This window comes from Callospermophilus lateralis, chromosome 9 (assembly GCF_048772815.1).
Source record: "Callospermophilus lateralis isolate mCalLat2 chromosome 9, mCalLat2.hap1, whole genome shotgun sequence".
Lineage (NCBI taxonomy): Eukaryota > Metazoa > Chordata > Mammalia > Rodentia > Sciuridae > Callospermophilus > Callospermophilus lateralis.
The window spans coordinates 38,291,273-38,306,944 of NC_135313.1; the positions used below are offsets into that span (position 1 = coordinate 38,291,273).

Genomic DNA, 15,672 nt, shown 5'->3' on the forward strand with positions numbered 1-15,672 from the left:
GGGGGAGAAGTAAACACTGCACTGCCTGTGGAGTAAATCCTGTAATCATGGAAGTAAGGTCCAGAAATATTGAGCAATTGGGTGCATAATAGAATCTTTAAAAATTATGCCTAATAACAGCATGAATTTTCATTCAGTTAGCAGACAAATTGGTTCAGTTTCTTAGAAAAGCCTCATTCTGAGTAATACATTGCCTTTTTGTTTACTTCCATCTTTTTAAAATAATTAAGCACAAGATTCTGATGTCTTCCCTTGGGGATATGAAGAGAAATGTTATTAATCTCAGAAATTAGCCTCCTATTTTGGGGCCCATGACAGTTATCTGGGGATTTAAAAGACGTTTCATTTCTTTTACTTTCAGGAGACACTTTAGCACTTAGAGGAGAGATGGTTGAGGATTAGTGGTGCTAGGAAATAGTTACACAGTCTGCATTCAAAGTGCCAGGCATAATCTGGACAAAATTTAAACTCAATTTAAATTTCTAGAGTCCCTTAAAGTAGTGTTGTTCTGTGAAACCAATGCATTTTTGAGGAATAATTATACAGATCAATAAATACTGTGTGTAAGAAAACATTAGAAAATATACCCTTAGCTTTGTTGCTTTTCTCTTCTTTTCACCCTCTTCTCTGTTCACCCATCTTATGTGGGATCATGGCAAGAGCTTTGACTGTGTATTTTGAAAATGAGGGATGTAAGAAGAGGAGGGCATGAATTTAAAGGGCCAAAATACTGAATTCATTCTTAGTTTTGGAGAAGCTAACAAAAGAGATAAATAGTACTATCGTTTTTTTCAAAAATTGGCTTAATCCTTTTGAGATTCTGTTGTACCAGATCCTCCCCTTGTTTGTACATTTGGATCACTAAAACCCATTATTCATAGAAAACCTATTTTTAAAATACATTTTTTAAAAACATATTTAAAAAATAGAACAAGGGGCTGGGATTGTGGCTCAGTGGTAGAGCGCTTGCCTGATATGTATGAGGCACTGGGTTTGATTCTCAGCACCACATATAAGTAAATGAATAAAGACTTATCAACAACTAAAAAATATTTTAAAAAATAGAACAAGAGTTTAATTAATCATTTGTCATCGGAAGCAGGTGGAGGGACAAGGAATGAAAACTTCCTATAGTTTACTCTGGGAGAAAAGATCAGAGTCAGGAAAGAGGAATATTCCTGGGAGATATTCAGGTATAATTGGAGCAAAGTGAATTGAGAACATGATGAATTATTCTGGGAGACCTTTGTTTGTATGTGTATGTAGATTAATAGTAACCAGAGCTTCTGGGGGCAGGATAAGGAGACAGCATTGCACAAGTTCATCCATTAGTAGCATCCCCCTAGTCACATCAATTGCTCTAATTTTTGTTGGACATAATTTTGTTCTTTAGTTTATTATATTCAGTGAGGATGAGGAGCTTCTTGCTGAAGTGGTGATCACCATTTATGATACCTCAATTTTTTTTTAAACACTGATAATTGCCTTACATAGATAAAATTCCTCTTGGTATTTCTTATTTGCAAACAATTGACAATTCATTTCAATAAGTTCATATGTTCACAAGTGAGAGCAATTTAATGGTCCATTCTATTTCATGAGTGACAGATGAATAGGCAGACAAATCCCGAGACGTGTCCCCCTTGTTCAGTGGTTTTCAGTGGTGCCCCCTTGTAGGGGCCTCTTGGGGTCTGTGGACTGTCTTTCATCATAATAGTGTTTGCAAAGAGTTGCTGGATGTAGTGGCTGAGCCCTGAGATGCCAAACCTCCTGCAATGATGGGACAGTCTGACCCAATGAAGAACTGTCTTGCCCAGAATTCTAACAGTATGCTCACTGAGAAATATGCCTCAGCCCTGATTTATTTAGTCCTCAATAAATGATGCTTTTTTAATAAAATATAACCAGAATTTTTATATTTTAAAAACTCAGAACTGAAAATGCCTTCCTCTAAAAATGAGATTAAGTACACACACACACACACACACACACACACACACATTGGAGGAGCAAGCAGTTTGCAAATTTGAGGATTTATGGACTTATACAATTGAGGTAGGTAGGTTACAGAGTAGGGTCTGAGTGTACCTGATGACTGTTGAGCTCCGTCCCCCATTCCCATGTGTGTCGCATCCTTCCTACAGTCTGTTTAATCCCTCGACTGCCCTGGCTAGTTGTCTGTCCCTACCCCAGCCACTCTGCCTTCCTTTTCTGACCAGGCACTCCATTGCCACCTCTGACCTGCCTTGTCCTACAGCTGTGACATCTGCATTCCTCTGTGTCTTTTGCCTTCTGCAGCTCAGCTGAGGGGCATCTGGTTGGAGTGTGCAGATTGGTCCATCTCTTAAATGACCTCACTGAATTATTTTAAGGCCAACGGCTCTACTTTTTAAAAGAAGTATTTCTTATAGTAACTCAAATTGTGTAGTACTGTTTTACACTTCAATAAAGCACTTTCACATGCTTTCTTTTTTCTTGTTTGGATAATTTTGTGAAGTAGATCAGACTTATATATAGTTTATGGATTGATGAGTGGAAGTCAGCTAATCGGATTGCTGGATTTTATATACAAAGCTCAGATGAATTAAGGAATTTATTTAAGATCCCATGCTAGTCAAAGTTTAGGCAGTTTCAAACATTGCTTTTCCTGCAACAGGTAGTCTGATCTGAGATTAGAAGGAAGGGGCTGTTGTGTGGGTAGGTGAATGTAGATTCTGAAAGTCTGCCTAGAAGCAAAGGAGTGGTATGTGATTTATTTGATACCAGTGACATCTCAAATCAGACAGTTTGGGGATGTCACTGAAACTTCACTATGGTGTTCTACTTTGAGGTCACACCAAGAAAGCCTCTGCACATGCTCAGCTTTCTTCTCTTACAGGATGGGTTTAGGCAGCAGGAATCTCCCTGGGGAAGCCCCTCACCCGAAAGAGCAGTTGCAGTGACTTTATGAGCCAACATTGGGTCCTGACAGATTTCCCTGTCGGTGTCAGTGTCAGGATGTGTGACCTTTTTCTCTCTGTGCCAGTCACTGTCCATACCCTCAGGACAAACTACAGAAGCATGTGCTTTGGGCTTGGGTAGCCCCCAAACTTGATTTTTATAAATTATTCCTCACTATTCTTGTTGTCGTTATTGTTATTTTAATATATTTTCACTTTAAAAATATTTGCTACAACATATAGTGAGGAAACTGTCCAGCAAACTTATGCTTCTCTCTGATGATTCAACGCCCCAATTAAGAGGATTCGGTGGTGGTCCTGGCTTTGCCACTTCAGTCCTATAGCTGGTCACGTCAGAGTAACAGTTCCTGAGCTTCTGTTTGAATTCTTTTTATCTAAAGCAGGATTTTCTTGCTTGTTTGCTGCTTCTTCCAGTCTCATTCCTCCTATCTCAGGATTGGGGACAGATCTTAGACTTGGTATCAACTACTCAGCTGTGGGAGTGATTTACCAGTTGATCCTCCAACTCTCACTCCCACTTTAGGCCATGAGCATACACTGTGACCTTGTGGGCCATGTACCTATAACCACTGGTCAAGAGATGTTCTCATGATTCATAGACAATAAGAAAGGCCAGGCCTTGGAGGAGGGCTGGCTCTGTCCATAGCCTTCCAAGGAGATAGTGTGGACCTGAATGTGAACTGAGCACAAATTCCAAGACGTGCAGCCCTTGTTCAGTGGTTTTCAGTGGTGCCACCCAGTAGGGGACATCTGGGGTCTGTACCTTTCATCATAACAGTGTTTGTTATTATCAAACAACATTATCAGCATGACAATTTTGGGCTTTTTAGCATTAAGGGGGGAAAAAAAAAGAGCCATCCCAGCCCCTCTGAAAAACTGTTTTCTTTTCCTCTTATTGACTCCAGTGTACTTATAACCGAACCCCCTGCTATACTAGAGACAATGTGGATTATTGTGTAAGTGTTTTTTTCCCTAGAAGGATAGTTTTTCTAGGAATAGGAATGGATTCAGGATGAATGCTCTGCTTTGGTGAGCTCTGATAGGATCCCAGCATGGTTGCTGGATTATGTATAGGATGGGTGCAAATGTGTAGGCCTGGAGAAATACAGGGAGACATTTACCACCTCTTTGTGATTGCATACTTTTGTGATTAAAGCATCCTTCAAAATGAAAGCCTGAAAGTAGACAGCAAATCCGAAAAGTGTAATTAATCCTCGAGTTTCAACTGTGTTTAGGGCCAGGGGTTCTTAATCTCTAAAGATTAAAATTGAGTTTGGAGGAAAACAAATTGATGCTCTTAAACTAAAAAGCTACTTGCTTAAAAATTAAAGAATAAGGGACAAAATATTGAGCTACTTGAACTTTTAAAACTTTTTTCTTCAAATAAAATATAGCAGAAAACAGCACATTCAGCCTCCTGAATATTTCCCAACTGAACATACCTCTACAACCAAACAGCACATCATCAACACCCTAGAAATGCTCTTTGGGCCCTCTGCCAGTCACTAACTCCCCGTGATGGGGAAAAGACCCACCATCCTGACTCCCCAATCATGTTTTGTTTTTTGCACTTTATACAAATGGAATCAGACTTACTTGAGTGTTAAAATAACAACAGCAAATAAATCTTTTAAACACAACCATCTATCATCTATCACAAAGTTTATATTTTTTCCTTCAGACTAATTTATTATGGCTGTACCATCTTGCCATTTTGGTGATGATACCATAGTTTTATAATTTTCTCATGGTGGACTTATAAATGTAACCATTCAGGATTAGGGTTTATTAAGTCCACTGTAACCAATTTAAGCCCCCACCCATAGTCCTCCCTCCCCCTTGATTGATACAGTTCATTGGCTTTCCCTGATATATATGGAGCTCATTCCCTTTGGCCATTGACCTTCTTTCCCCATCTCCCCATTTGCTGAGATAAATTTACATCTCATCTGATCACTAACCAGGTGGTCCAATGGAGACCAAAGTCCAGTTTGAGGGAGTGGGAAAGAGGATGATGACAAGAACAGAAGGATCAATAGTACAACCCTGCCCCCTTCCCACACATGTTGATTCTAAAAACTCTGAAGACCTTACCTGCCCCACCTGCCTCTGTGCCCTGCCTAGGGAATCAGTGCTATGGTGGTGGCCATGGAGAGAGTTTTACCAGCTTTCTAAATCTCGGATTTCCTCTTACTGTCTTAACTGTTTAGAGTGGAGTATTTATATTTAAGTTTCAGGATGTCAAAGAGGCCACTTGTTCCTAGATTTTAATGTGGGGTACTTAGGCTGAAGTTTAGCTTCTTCTGAACCCACATCTCATGACCTCTGAGAAATCTAGCATTAGCAGCTCCATGGGTTTGTTCAGTAAATTAGCTACAGTAATAAGTTCTTATTAACGTATGCCAGTGTTTCTCAAATTTTAGTGTTCTAGTTTTTAGTTTTAGTTTAAAATTTTAGTTTTCTCAAAATTTAGTTTAGGAATCACTTGGAAAGGTTAAAAAGAAAAGTGAGTCCTCTATTCAGAGTCTGAATCTGAAGATTGTAGTGTGTCCTAGGAATCTCCACTTTTATTGATCCTCAAAGAGATTCTCATATGTTTTCCAAGTCCCCCTGTACCTTGAGAATAATTTCTCTAGATAATAAATTTCAAATTCTATTATTGCCATGAATCTCTTTATGTAAATAAAATCTTATGTGGAATGCCAGTGTACACCACAGATCATATTGGGGCTTCTGTGGCTAAAGTAGAGTTGGCGAGTGGTTCCAGAGTCCCTCCACTCAACGTTCCAAAGATGCTGGCCCTGTAAGGCTTAGTTAATTAGAGTTCAGTTTGGAAATTCTAACCTCTACAAAAGACATATGAGGTGATAGTAAGATATTGCTGGGCCCTTATTGAACCTAATGTAAAATAGTGTGCATCATTTGCTAGATTATAGCATTTTAGAACTGGAAGGGGCCTTAGATAATGTTTAAATCTGGACTCTAATTTTCAAAAACTGTGCTCTGTAGGGGCTGAGGTTGTGGCTTAGTGGTAGAGTGCTTGCCTAGCATGTGTGAGGCACTGGGTTCGATCCTCAGCACCACATAAAAAATAAGTAAATAAATAAATAAAGATATTGTGCCAAATATAACACAAACTGTGGTCTGTAGAGTTGTAGTAACTTTTTGAAGTTCATGTAGTATTATGTGTGACAAGACATGGTCAGAAACCAGGTTTTTTAATCTCTCAATTTGGTGCATCATCCTAATCCACCCACATACACCAATAAAATGCTCTTGGTCTCACAGCACCCTGATTGTGTATTTTTATAGTGTACAATCAGGATAAGAAAGTGTTAAGATCCCTGTTGTCTTTCTTTACCTATCTGAGTTTAGCATGGTTTCTTTCAAAAAGCTTTGATTCTATAAAATGACTTCTCGTGTGAAGAACAACCAGGCCCAGTAGAGCAGAGGGACTTTAACCCAGAGACCCGGGAGGGGAGGCTGGGAGCCCTGCCAGGGGCCTGCCAGTCCCTGGCCTGGTGTGAGGAAGTGGAGAGGACCAGCTGAGAGGGAGATACCTGGGAGGCACATCGTGGCTTAGAGCTCGGCTAGCCACACTCCATGCCCATCCCTGGCCCCTACCAGCTTCTTCCTCTGTGAAGTAGAGGCCAGAACATGAATTCCCTGAGGTTATTTGAGAATTAAAGAAAGTTCTATGATTATTATCCTCCTTATTATCTCCAAGGGACAAGTTGGAAAACACAGCATCTTTTCCTACTTAATAAAAAGAAAATAACATTTAAAAATACGTTGCTAGTTTTGAGAAGATGAGAAAGTTCTAGAGCTAAGTGGTGGGAACAGTTGTCTGGCAACAGAAATGCCCTCAATTATATGCTTAAAAATGGCTAAAATGTTAAATTACATATTATGTATATCTAACCACAATAAAACCATGCAAATATAAAAAAAGAAAGAAAGATGTATAAGATATTAGAGCAATTATACCCTTCAAAATAAGTGATAGGTACAACAGAGGCCTAATCCTCTCACAGGCACCTCTCTTGATTTGCCTGGATGGATGGGTATTGATCACTTGGGTAGGAACGAATATGCAGTTCATCAGTAAGCCAACAGCACAATAGTCTTTATACATCCAATGCCAAACACCCGCTTGGAGTCAGCAATATAGAATTTGTTTTTATGGAGACTTAAGTAGCAGCATCAATTTGAAGATATGATATTTGATAGGGACAGTCTTAACATATATTCAACATCCCATGTTCTTAGAAAGCAAACTTTTGGTTCTATTATCTTATTCATCCTATTGCACATAGAAATATCTTTACTGAAAAACAAGTTAAAAGTTATCTCTGGCTTTTGTAGAAGGGGAATACAAGAAACATTTTTATAGCATTACACCATTTTAAATCATTTGTTCCTTTATTATATGCTACGTGCAAGGCAACAGTGGTGAATATATTTAGAGAACCTGTCCCCAAATCCCCTATTTTGCTACCCTTAAAGCGCTAACCAGGCTACATCCACATCTTGTTTGGTAAGTCCTGTTTAGTTACTTCCAAGAAAAAGTTCCATCTGTGAAATTTTTTTTTAACTTTCTTTTGTCAGGAAATGGAAAGTATGTAGCAATGTGTTTTCTTTTCTGCCTTAACTGCCAAAAAATTTAGAGCCAGAATTTAGTAATAACCTTATCTAAGACACTTGGCAGCATTTCTTTCTATTTTCTTTAGTTTGCTTCTGTTCTTTTTTTTTCTCTTTAATTTCGAATTGACCTATTTTATGTTTTTAAAATTAGGAGCTACTCTAAACATTCTTGTTGAAGGAATGATCATTTGTTTTCATGTGAACTTGATTTGACATAGTGTGTGCTTGTATTATCCTGGCTCTAATGAGACAAAAATGAGATGAAAGTAATTCACTCTTGAAATCTCTGAGATGGGAAGCATGCAAAGGGCTTTGGAATGTGGTTCCTGAAGATGCTTTCATGTCCTTACATTTGTCAGGGAAGCACAGGCTATATATATATATATGGTCTTTTGGAAATGTCCTATTGATGGGATGGTAGCTATGCTCTAGATTTTCAGGGCAGGTTTGTTGGGAGTGTGTTACCTTGGAGCGTCAGTGGCTTTGAGTTATTGTCATCTGTGTGGTGCTATTCATTGTTCCAATTTTTCTTTCTCTTGCCACTTGTCATAAATCACAGTGTGCTGAGACCAACAAAGATATCTTTCAACTCCCAGGTGAGGCAGTGATCCTCAGGGGCAGTCCTGTGCCGGCTGGTATCTCTCTTGCAGGTTTCCTCGGCCTTAAGAACATTGTCAAAATACTTGTTTTATGTACTTCTAGAGCAAATGATAAATGAGGTGATCATGTGGAGAGTTTTGAGATGATTCGAGTTCTTAGGAGAAAGTGTATATTAATTAAAAAATATATAAAAATATAGAGAGCTTCCCTCGTTAAAGACTAGATTTCTGCTCTTTTCATGTTTCCTGTTTGAATTTCCCTTTCCAAATGCAATAAGTTGCAAACATTTGCCTTCTGAGAAGACAGCTCATGCTCTGTGCATTTAAATGGGGGAACGGCCTCCTAGAGAGTCACAGAGGTGGGATGTCTAGCTCTGAAGACTGGTCTGCTCTGTTTTTACTGAACGTGTACTTATGTATTTTTGTTGGCAGAGACTAACACACTTAATGTGCTTGCTTAACATACAATTAAATAATCTTTAAAAACTTGTATTTATTTGAGGTTGGAGGGAAGAAATTGTCCTTGCTCTAAAAATGTGTTCATCTTTGGGAAAGTGCAAATTGAAGTGTGTAGATAATGATACTGTTTGATCACTGGGCTAGCAGTAATTAGCTACTTTTCTTCTGAAGACTAAATTGATTATAGTTGTGTGTAAATTTATACATGGAAGTTTCTAGTTTAAAGGGTTTTTGTTGTTGTGTTTTTTAAATCTAACCTAGAAAACACATAGAGAAAAATCAGATTTGGGTGAAAATAAACACCAATACCAATTTTGATGTGAAAGTTGAGAATATTAGGATGCAAACGTGTACTTTTAAATTACTGATGTTCATATATGAAGGACAAGAGCTATGGGTAACTTTGAAAAGATTCTCCACATTTAGAGGTTCTTTAGGAGACTTGTATTATACACACAGGGTAGACTTAATAACCAGTAACAACAGTTTCTTAAGTGGACTGGGGAGAAATGCTGGATTACACAGTGAGGTATATGTCATTAGCCCCAAATTATACCATGTCAGAGAGACAGAACTTGAACTTAATGAACCACATTAATGAACCACATTAGTGGCCCCAGCTCCTCCTCCTAATGCCTCTTGGTGTCTTGCTGCTGTTTAGACTGGGAGGCGCGCATTGACAGCCATGGCAGGATCTTCTACGTGGATCACGTAAACAGAACCACAACGTGGCAGCGGCCGACAGCTCCCCCAGCCCCACAGGTGCTGCAGAGATCTAACTCCATACAACAAATGGAGCAGCTCAACCGGCGGTGAGGATGCATGCTTTTGCTATTAACGTTCTGTCTTGTGATTGGGTTTTGCCTGGTGCAAAGTATGAGACACAGCTGTCTCTTTCATCTCAGGGCGTTCTGGCATTAAAGTATAGCTAAGACCTCTTTTAATTCATAGAGTCCACTGGACTTCTTTTGGTGGTGGAAAACAAAAAAACCCACATATATACACACATTGGAAATAAATAGTAGTAACCCTTTTAGACAACCCACGGCTATTGTTTTTTTTTTTTTTTTATTAAACAGAACATATGTGTTTAGAATTTGAAGCCAAATACCTTTTCTAATCTCGAGAATCTTCCTTTGTGGTACATCTTTGTTATCAACCTCTGTTTTTTCAATCAGCCTTTTTTTTTTTTTTTTTGCAAGAACTAATTACAGTGAAACATAAAGCTGTTCTTTCCTTTAGCAATATAGGAATTTAGTTTTCTTTGGTGAAGGGCCACAATTTTCTTTTAAGTTTTATTAATTTGTTAGGGAAATGTTTCACAAACAATAGACAGAAAAAATCCAATGCAGTGAAATTTACTTAAACAATGGATGGTCTGCAGGGTCAGGGAACGGGAACCTGGGGAGGACATAAGTGAATATGAGAAAGAAGGTAGTGAAAACTTTGAGGCTCGGGAGGAGCAGTTGGGTTCTACCTTTTAGAGGCTGCTGGAATGTAACTATAGACTCATTATCTTAGTTATCAGAGCATCCGCAGAACCATGACTAATGAGAGGCCTGAGGAAAATACCAGTGCTATTGATGGGGCCGGGGAGGAAGCCGACTTTCACCAAGCCAGTGCAGGTAAGAACCTTGGGTTTGTTGGTTTTTATAGTCTCATAAAAGTAGGAAAGAAATGAGTAAGAATTTCCCAGGATATGAGCTTTTCTTTAGGAGAACTCTTGATCTTCAATAAAATCTGATAACCCAACTAAAAAAAAAAAAAATACCACAAACCCCTTCAAATCCTTTACCTTTTATTAGTACTATGAAAAGAATCACAAATAGAATATAAATTACCATCGTCTCTGAATCTGTGGGATAGTGGGAGAGGAATCTGATCATTTTGAAAGAGTCTAAGAATGCGTTAAAGTGGATTCAATTTAGTTTTAGTGTAATTGAGAACAGTTGGGTCTTATGTATGAATTTATATTAAGGAGAAAAGAAGTGTTTGGGGGTTGAAGTAACAGCAGATGATATAGGTATTGTTTGGTTCTTACGAAACATAGACCGAAGTGGACAGAACAATTTCCTTGAAAGCCTTTGTGGTCTGTCCTGTCCAGATTTCCGCCGGGAGAATGTCCTGCCCCACTCTACCTCCAGATCCAGGCTCACGTTGCTGTTACAGTCTCCCCCTGTGAAGTTCCTCATCAGCCCAGAGTTCTTCACCGTGCTGCATTCTAACCCTGTGAGTAGCAAATCTTGAGGAAGGTGACGGGAAAACAACTGGTCAAAGAAACCTGTGCTCACTTCTGTAATGAGAATGAGAATAACAGCCAGTGATCTGAGCACTTCACTGCATGTTTCAACCCACTTGGTCCAAAGTATCCTTGTCTTGCTGCTTTCACGACAAGACAAAACAGAAAGCCCTGAAATCGAGTGGCTTAGGAACAAGGAAAATTTATCTTTCACAGTTCTGGGTGGTGGTAAGTATAGGCTCTGTGTGCTGGCCAATTTGGTGTCAAGTGAGGGCTCATTTCCTGGTTCACAGACAGGACCTTCATGCTGCTTCCTCACCGTGTGGAAGGGTTGAAGGCCTCTTTTTGGGTTTCTCCACTAATTTCACTCATGAGGATTCTACCCTTATGCCCTTCACTCTTAGGCCATCTCCCATTCCCTCTCCTAAACCATTATGTTGGTGATTAAGTTTCAACATCTGGATTTTGGGGGCCACAGACATTTAGACCATACCAGAAAGATCATTCCATAAGTCTCTCATGGCTAAGGGAATAGCTTGCTGAAGACATTAGGAAGAGGAAGTATGTTGTAGTGGCATGTAGTGACCTACGATGAGGGAGACGTTGCCCTTAGAAGCCCAGCTGGACATAACCCATTTGTGATGGCATGAATTAGAAAGAGCCTGGGCAAGGAGGCAAGGAAATAGAGAGGAAGGGAATGAATGGCCCGGCACCAGAGGAATCACAAGCAAACTTGGCAAGACTTGGTGGGGATTGTATAGATAGAATAGAACCTGAAGGTGACCCTGAATATTAATAATACACATAAGTAATAAATAATACATAGTTAATAATAATAGAGAAAGTTAGAATGAGGGATTGCTTAGAGGAATGGAAGGAGAACATATCAGATTTAACAAATTATATATCCTCGGAAAAACAGATGAGACAATGGGAAACATAGAAGTTAGCATAGTCATAACATCAAGAGTTCTGAGTGAGGTCGTTAGGATGTCCATATTTTTTGATATTAATATATTTCTGTCTTACTTCATTGGATTTGCTTTATAAGTATAAGCATCTGTCTGGTTTTACTCATCATTATCTCTGGGTTTATAGGTTTAGCTTGGAACAAAGACGTTTTGGGTTGAGGGTGACAATGGCTAGCACACTGGCTGTCCTTATATCATGTGAGAGGAGTTAGACTGGCCATACATGCCAACAATGGATTCCCTTTTATGTATGGGCGCTGAGTTGAGTCCTAACGGCACAAAGATCAGAGCAGGCATGGGCCCTGGGATCTCAGACTTGAGAAAACATCACAATGCCATGACCAGAGTTATGAGTGCAGTGATGGAAAGCTGAAGAAGACATGCTGGAGTGAGTGATTAACTCCGAGGGGAAAGCACACACAAGGAGCCATAGACAGGTTTGCATCTGAAATAGGTTTTAATGGCTGGACTGGAGCTTGTCCTAGAGTAAGATGGGCAAGAGCACTCTAGGTAGGAGGGAAAAGCACTTTACGGAACAAGACATTCAGGACACTGCAGGACTGTCTTGATAATTATTAATTACAGAAGCACAGAAATTGGATTAGCAGTTTAAAGCCAGTTTGGTGTTGTTGATATGTTGAAAGCATAGGACATTGGAAAAGTCAGCCTGGAGGCTGGAAAGGTGAGCAGAAGTCAGAGCACACCAACCTAAACTCGTGCACTCGTGTCTAGGAGGTAACAGACTTTTTACCAAGAAGAAAGGGCTAACATTTAGGGTTGTCACTCAACACAAAGTATCATGGTGTAGTGGGAAGAGTTTTGGACTTGGCGTCAGAGAGTAAGGCTTCCCTTTGTTCATTTGTTTTATCATTTCAGTCAACCTATATTTATTAAAAGTCTGTGATTTGGTATATTCTAGATTGTGGAGTTATAGTTGTAAATAAAATAGAGTGATAGATAACAGATGAGTGAATAAAAAAGGATAATTAATATAATGCATCATAGCCTGAGGCAACTGGAGTGGTACACTGGAAGAGAGCACTTGGGCAGAAACTGTTTCAGATGTGAGGAGGGCGGTGGGGTATAGGAAGGGGACAGGCAGGCCTCCCCAGGGATTCCTGGAACATTCAAGCTGTCATAAAATGTCAAGAAGCCAGTATGGTAAAGGCCTGTGAGCAGAACCTTCTTTGCTAAAAAAGAGCTGTAGTTTGCAGGCAGGAAGGAGTTTGAGGGGCATATAATAATCTCAGATAATTGAGTGGGGATACAGAATATAAAGCTGACATGATCTGGCAAGGAATTTGGACTTTAATATAAATGGACTTCATTCTAAAATTGATTCCTCTATGTAGGTGATTTAGATTTCTAGAAAGTTCTAGCTACTTTGGGAGAATGGGTAATAAAGTGCAAACCTGGCTTTGGAAAGACAGGGGAAAAGGCTTTGTGAGGAGATGTAGAAGTGGCTTGGACCAGTGAAGTGTCAGTAAACATTGAGACAAGTAAATGAAAATGTGATGTGTTTTGGATGGAGGGCTGACATTATGGTAAGAGGCTGGAGTGTAGGGATAAGAAAGCATCACATAAAAATAAATAAATAAAATAAAGATATTGTGTCCAACTACAACTAAAAAATAAATATTAAAAAAAAAGAAAGAAAAAGACTTTAGGAAGGAGCAACTGATTGTATGATAATATTCCAGGGTTTGTTGATAAATGTTTCTTGATAAATATGTGTATATGTATATATGTATATGCATTTCTCTTTAAAAAATATATACACATATATATCAACTATAAAATTTATCTATATTAAGGAAATATAGTGTATAGTTTATAAGTAAAAGTAAAATATGCATAGAATGCTTTTGTTGATTTTCCCCACTATTGTATCAGTAATCAACCTACAGTGGTAATGGTAATTGATTAACAGTTTAGTTCCAAGAGGGATGCTTTTGTTTTCATTAATGAGTAGGACAACAGTGAAACAAAGAAAACAGGGAAATAGGGAAGTCATACTCTTGTCAATGAGGTCAGCATCTTCTTTGTTGAGCCAGATAATAGTTTTTGAATACTGGACCTACCTGTGTTTCTTCATTTTGTGGGTGTGAGATATTCACAATGTAACAGCATGATTTGAAGTTTAGTTTGCATTATTAGCATTTTATTTTCTCCATCAATTTCTAAGTCAGAGGCAACCAGTTTTTTTCTCTAAAGGATCAGAGAGTAAATATTTTAGGTGTTTGGACCAAGGACAATATGTAAACACAGGGATCTGGCTGTGTTCCAATGATACTTTGTTTACAAACACAGTCAGGCTGATCTAAACAGCCTACAAAACAATACATCAAGCCCTGATTTGTATTTACCCACTTCTGCACTGTGCATAGGCCCACCAAGGCTAAAATCAAGATGCTAATGACCTCACCAAGCACAGGTTCTGACTTCTCTATGTGGGCTGCTTTCTTTGGTACAAGTTCCTCATCACTTCAGTATTTCAATTAGAGGCTGGAATAACAGTCGCCAGGCTGTGGTCTAAGACTGTGGTTATTAAACTTGGAAGGCTTAAAAAAAAAACAATAAACGCACATTCTTTGTTCCTTGGAGAATCTGGTTCAATAGGTCTGGAGTGGGTCCCAGGAGTCTGTATTCATTTACTTATGTAAGGTCCCTTAAGTAATTGTGATTCAATTAGGGGCTTATAATTTGGGATCTCCCAATGTTAAGACATTGCATCAAAGGACCCCATTGCCTATATCACAACTATACACCTTGTAGACTTTTGACAACTAAATCATCTTAAAAGTGTGAAAATTCTAAGCACCTAACTGGTTTTCTTGCTCACTTTGTTTTCTTTTTGTTGTTTTCTTTCATTTTTTTCTATATTTGAGCATGATTTTAAAATTTCTCTGGATAGCCCATCATGATTTTAAAGTACTCTTTCTAAAGCATTTCAATTTTTTTTCTTCTTTATACCCAAACTGCATTCATTATTGGCTAAAAAAATGATCCATGCTGTACATCTATGCAAATCTGTAAGATTTAAATTCTGTTGGTTTAGAAGGCATATTTCCCTGACTTACATGTGGCAGAAATTAAAGCAGTTGGGTTTTTCTTGCTAAATGTCTCAAGGTAGCACTAATGGGATAAGATTATGTAGAAGTCATTACTTGTTGGAGTTCTTCTCTTTCCTAGATTAGTAGAGAATGTTAGAAAACATCTCATTTGGTCTATCTTCACTTTTTTGTTTATGTTTTTAATTTTGCTTTGGCTTGAATTGCTTGTGCTATATAATTCTTTATGTATATTCCTTGTTTGTATTATTGAAATATTCAATATGCAAAAGAAGTGTTTTAATTTAAAGGGTTTGCCTAATTCTCTGTTTTTATGATTGGAAGATACCAGTTTGTGTTGCAAGATAATCATGAGAAATAGATATTGTGTGGCAATAATTTACCTGGTAATTCTCATCAAAAAGAATAAAAGTAAGTAGAGACATGGTGTCATAACGCTAAAGGAAAACTTGATAAACAAAATTTTGATATTTTTCTTTGGTATGGGGGTTTGATTTCAGATATATTCTACTGCCCTCTGCTGGTTGTGATCAGATTTCCTCTAAAATTGTCTCACTAAAGTATTTCTTCTTAACTCAAGATTTAGTTGTTAGGGCCATGTCTTTCATAGTTGATATGCCTGTGTTTATCTGACTATGCATAAATGTACTTAATTATATGCAACTGAGTAATGTTTCCAACATACATGCCAAATAATTACTACTTTGACTTTTAATAAGCACTAGAAAT

The 15,672-nt window shown here is 38.4% G+C and overlaps 1 protein-coding gene across 4 annotated transcripts in view; it reads left to right on the forward strand.

Annotated features, from left to right (window-relative positions):
* Hecw2 (HECT, C2 and WW domain containing E3 ubiquitin protein ligase 2) overlaps positions 1-15,672 on the forward strand; it is a 210,027-nt gene that overhangs the window by 100,025 nt on the left and 94,330 nt on the right. For all 4 annotated transcript variants that reach the window (XM_076866774.2, XM_076866775.2, XM_076866776.2 and 1 more), the window contains 3 exons: positions 9,324-9,474; positions 10,184-10,287; positions 10,767-10,891. In XM_076866774.2, coding sequence (XP_076722889.2) covers positions 9,324-9,474; positions 10,184-10,287; positions 10,767-10,891 — 380 coding nt within the window. The remainder of the gene's footprint in view (positions 1-9,323; positions 9,475-10,183; positions 10,288-10,766; positions 10,892-15,672) is intronic.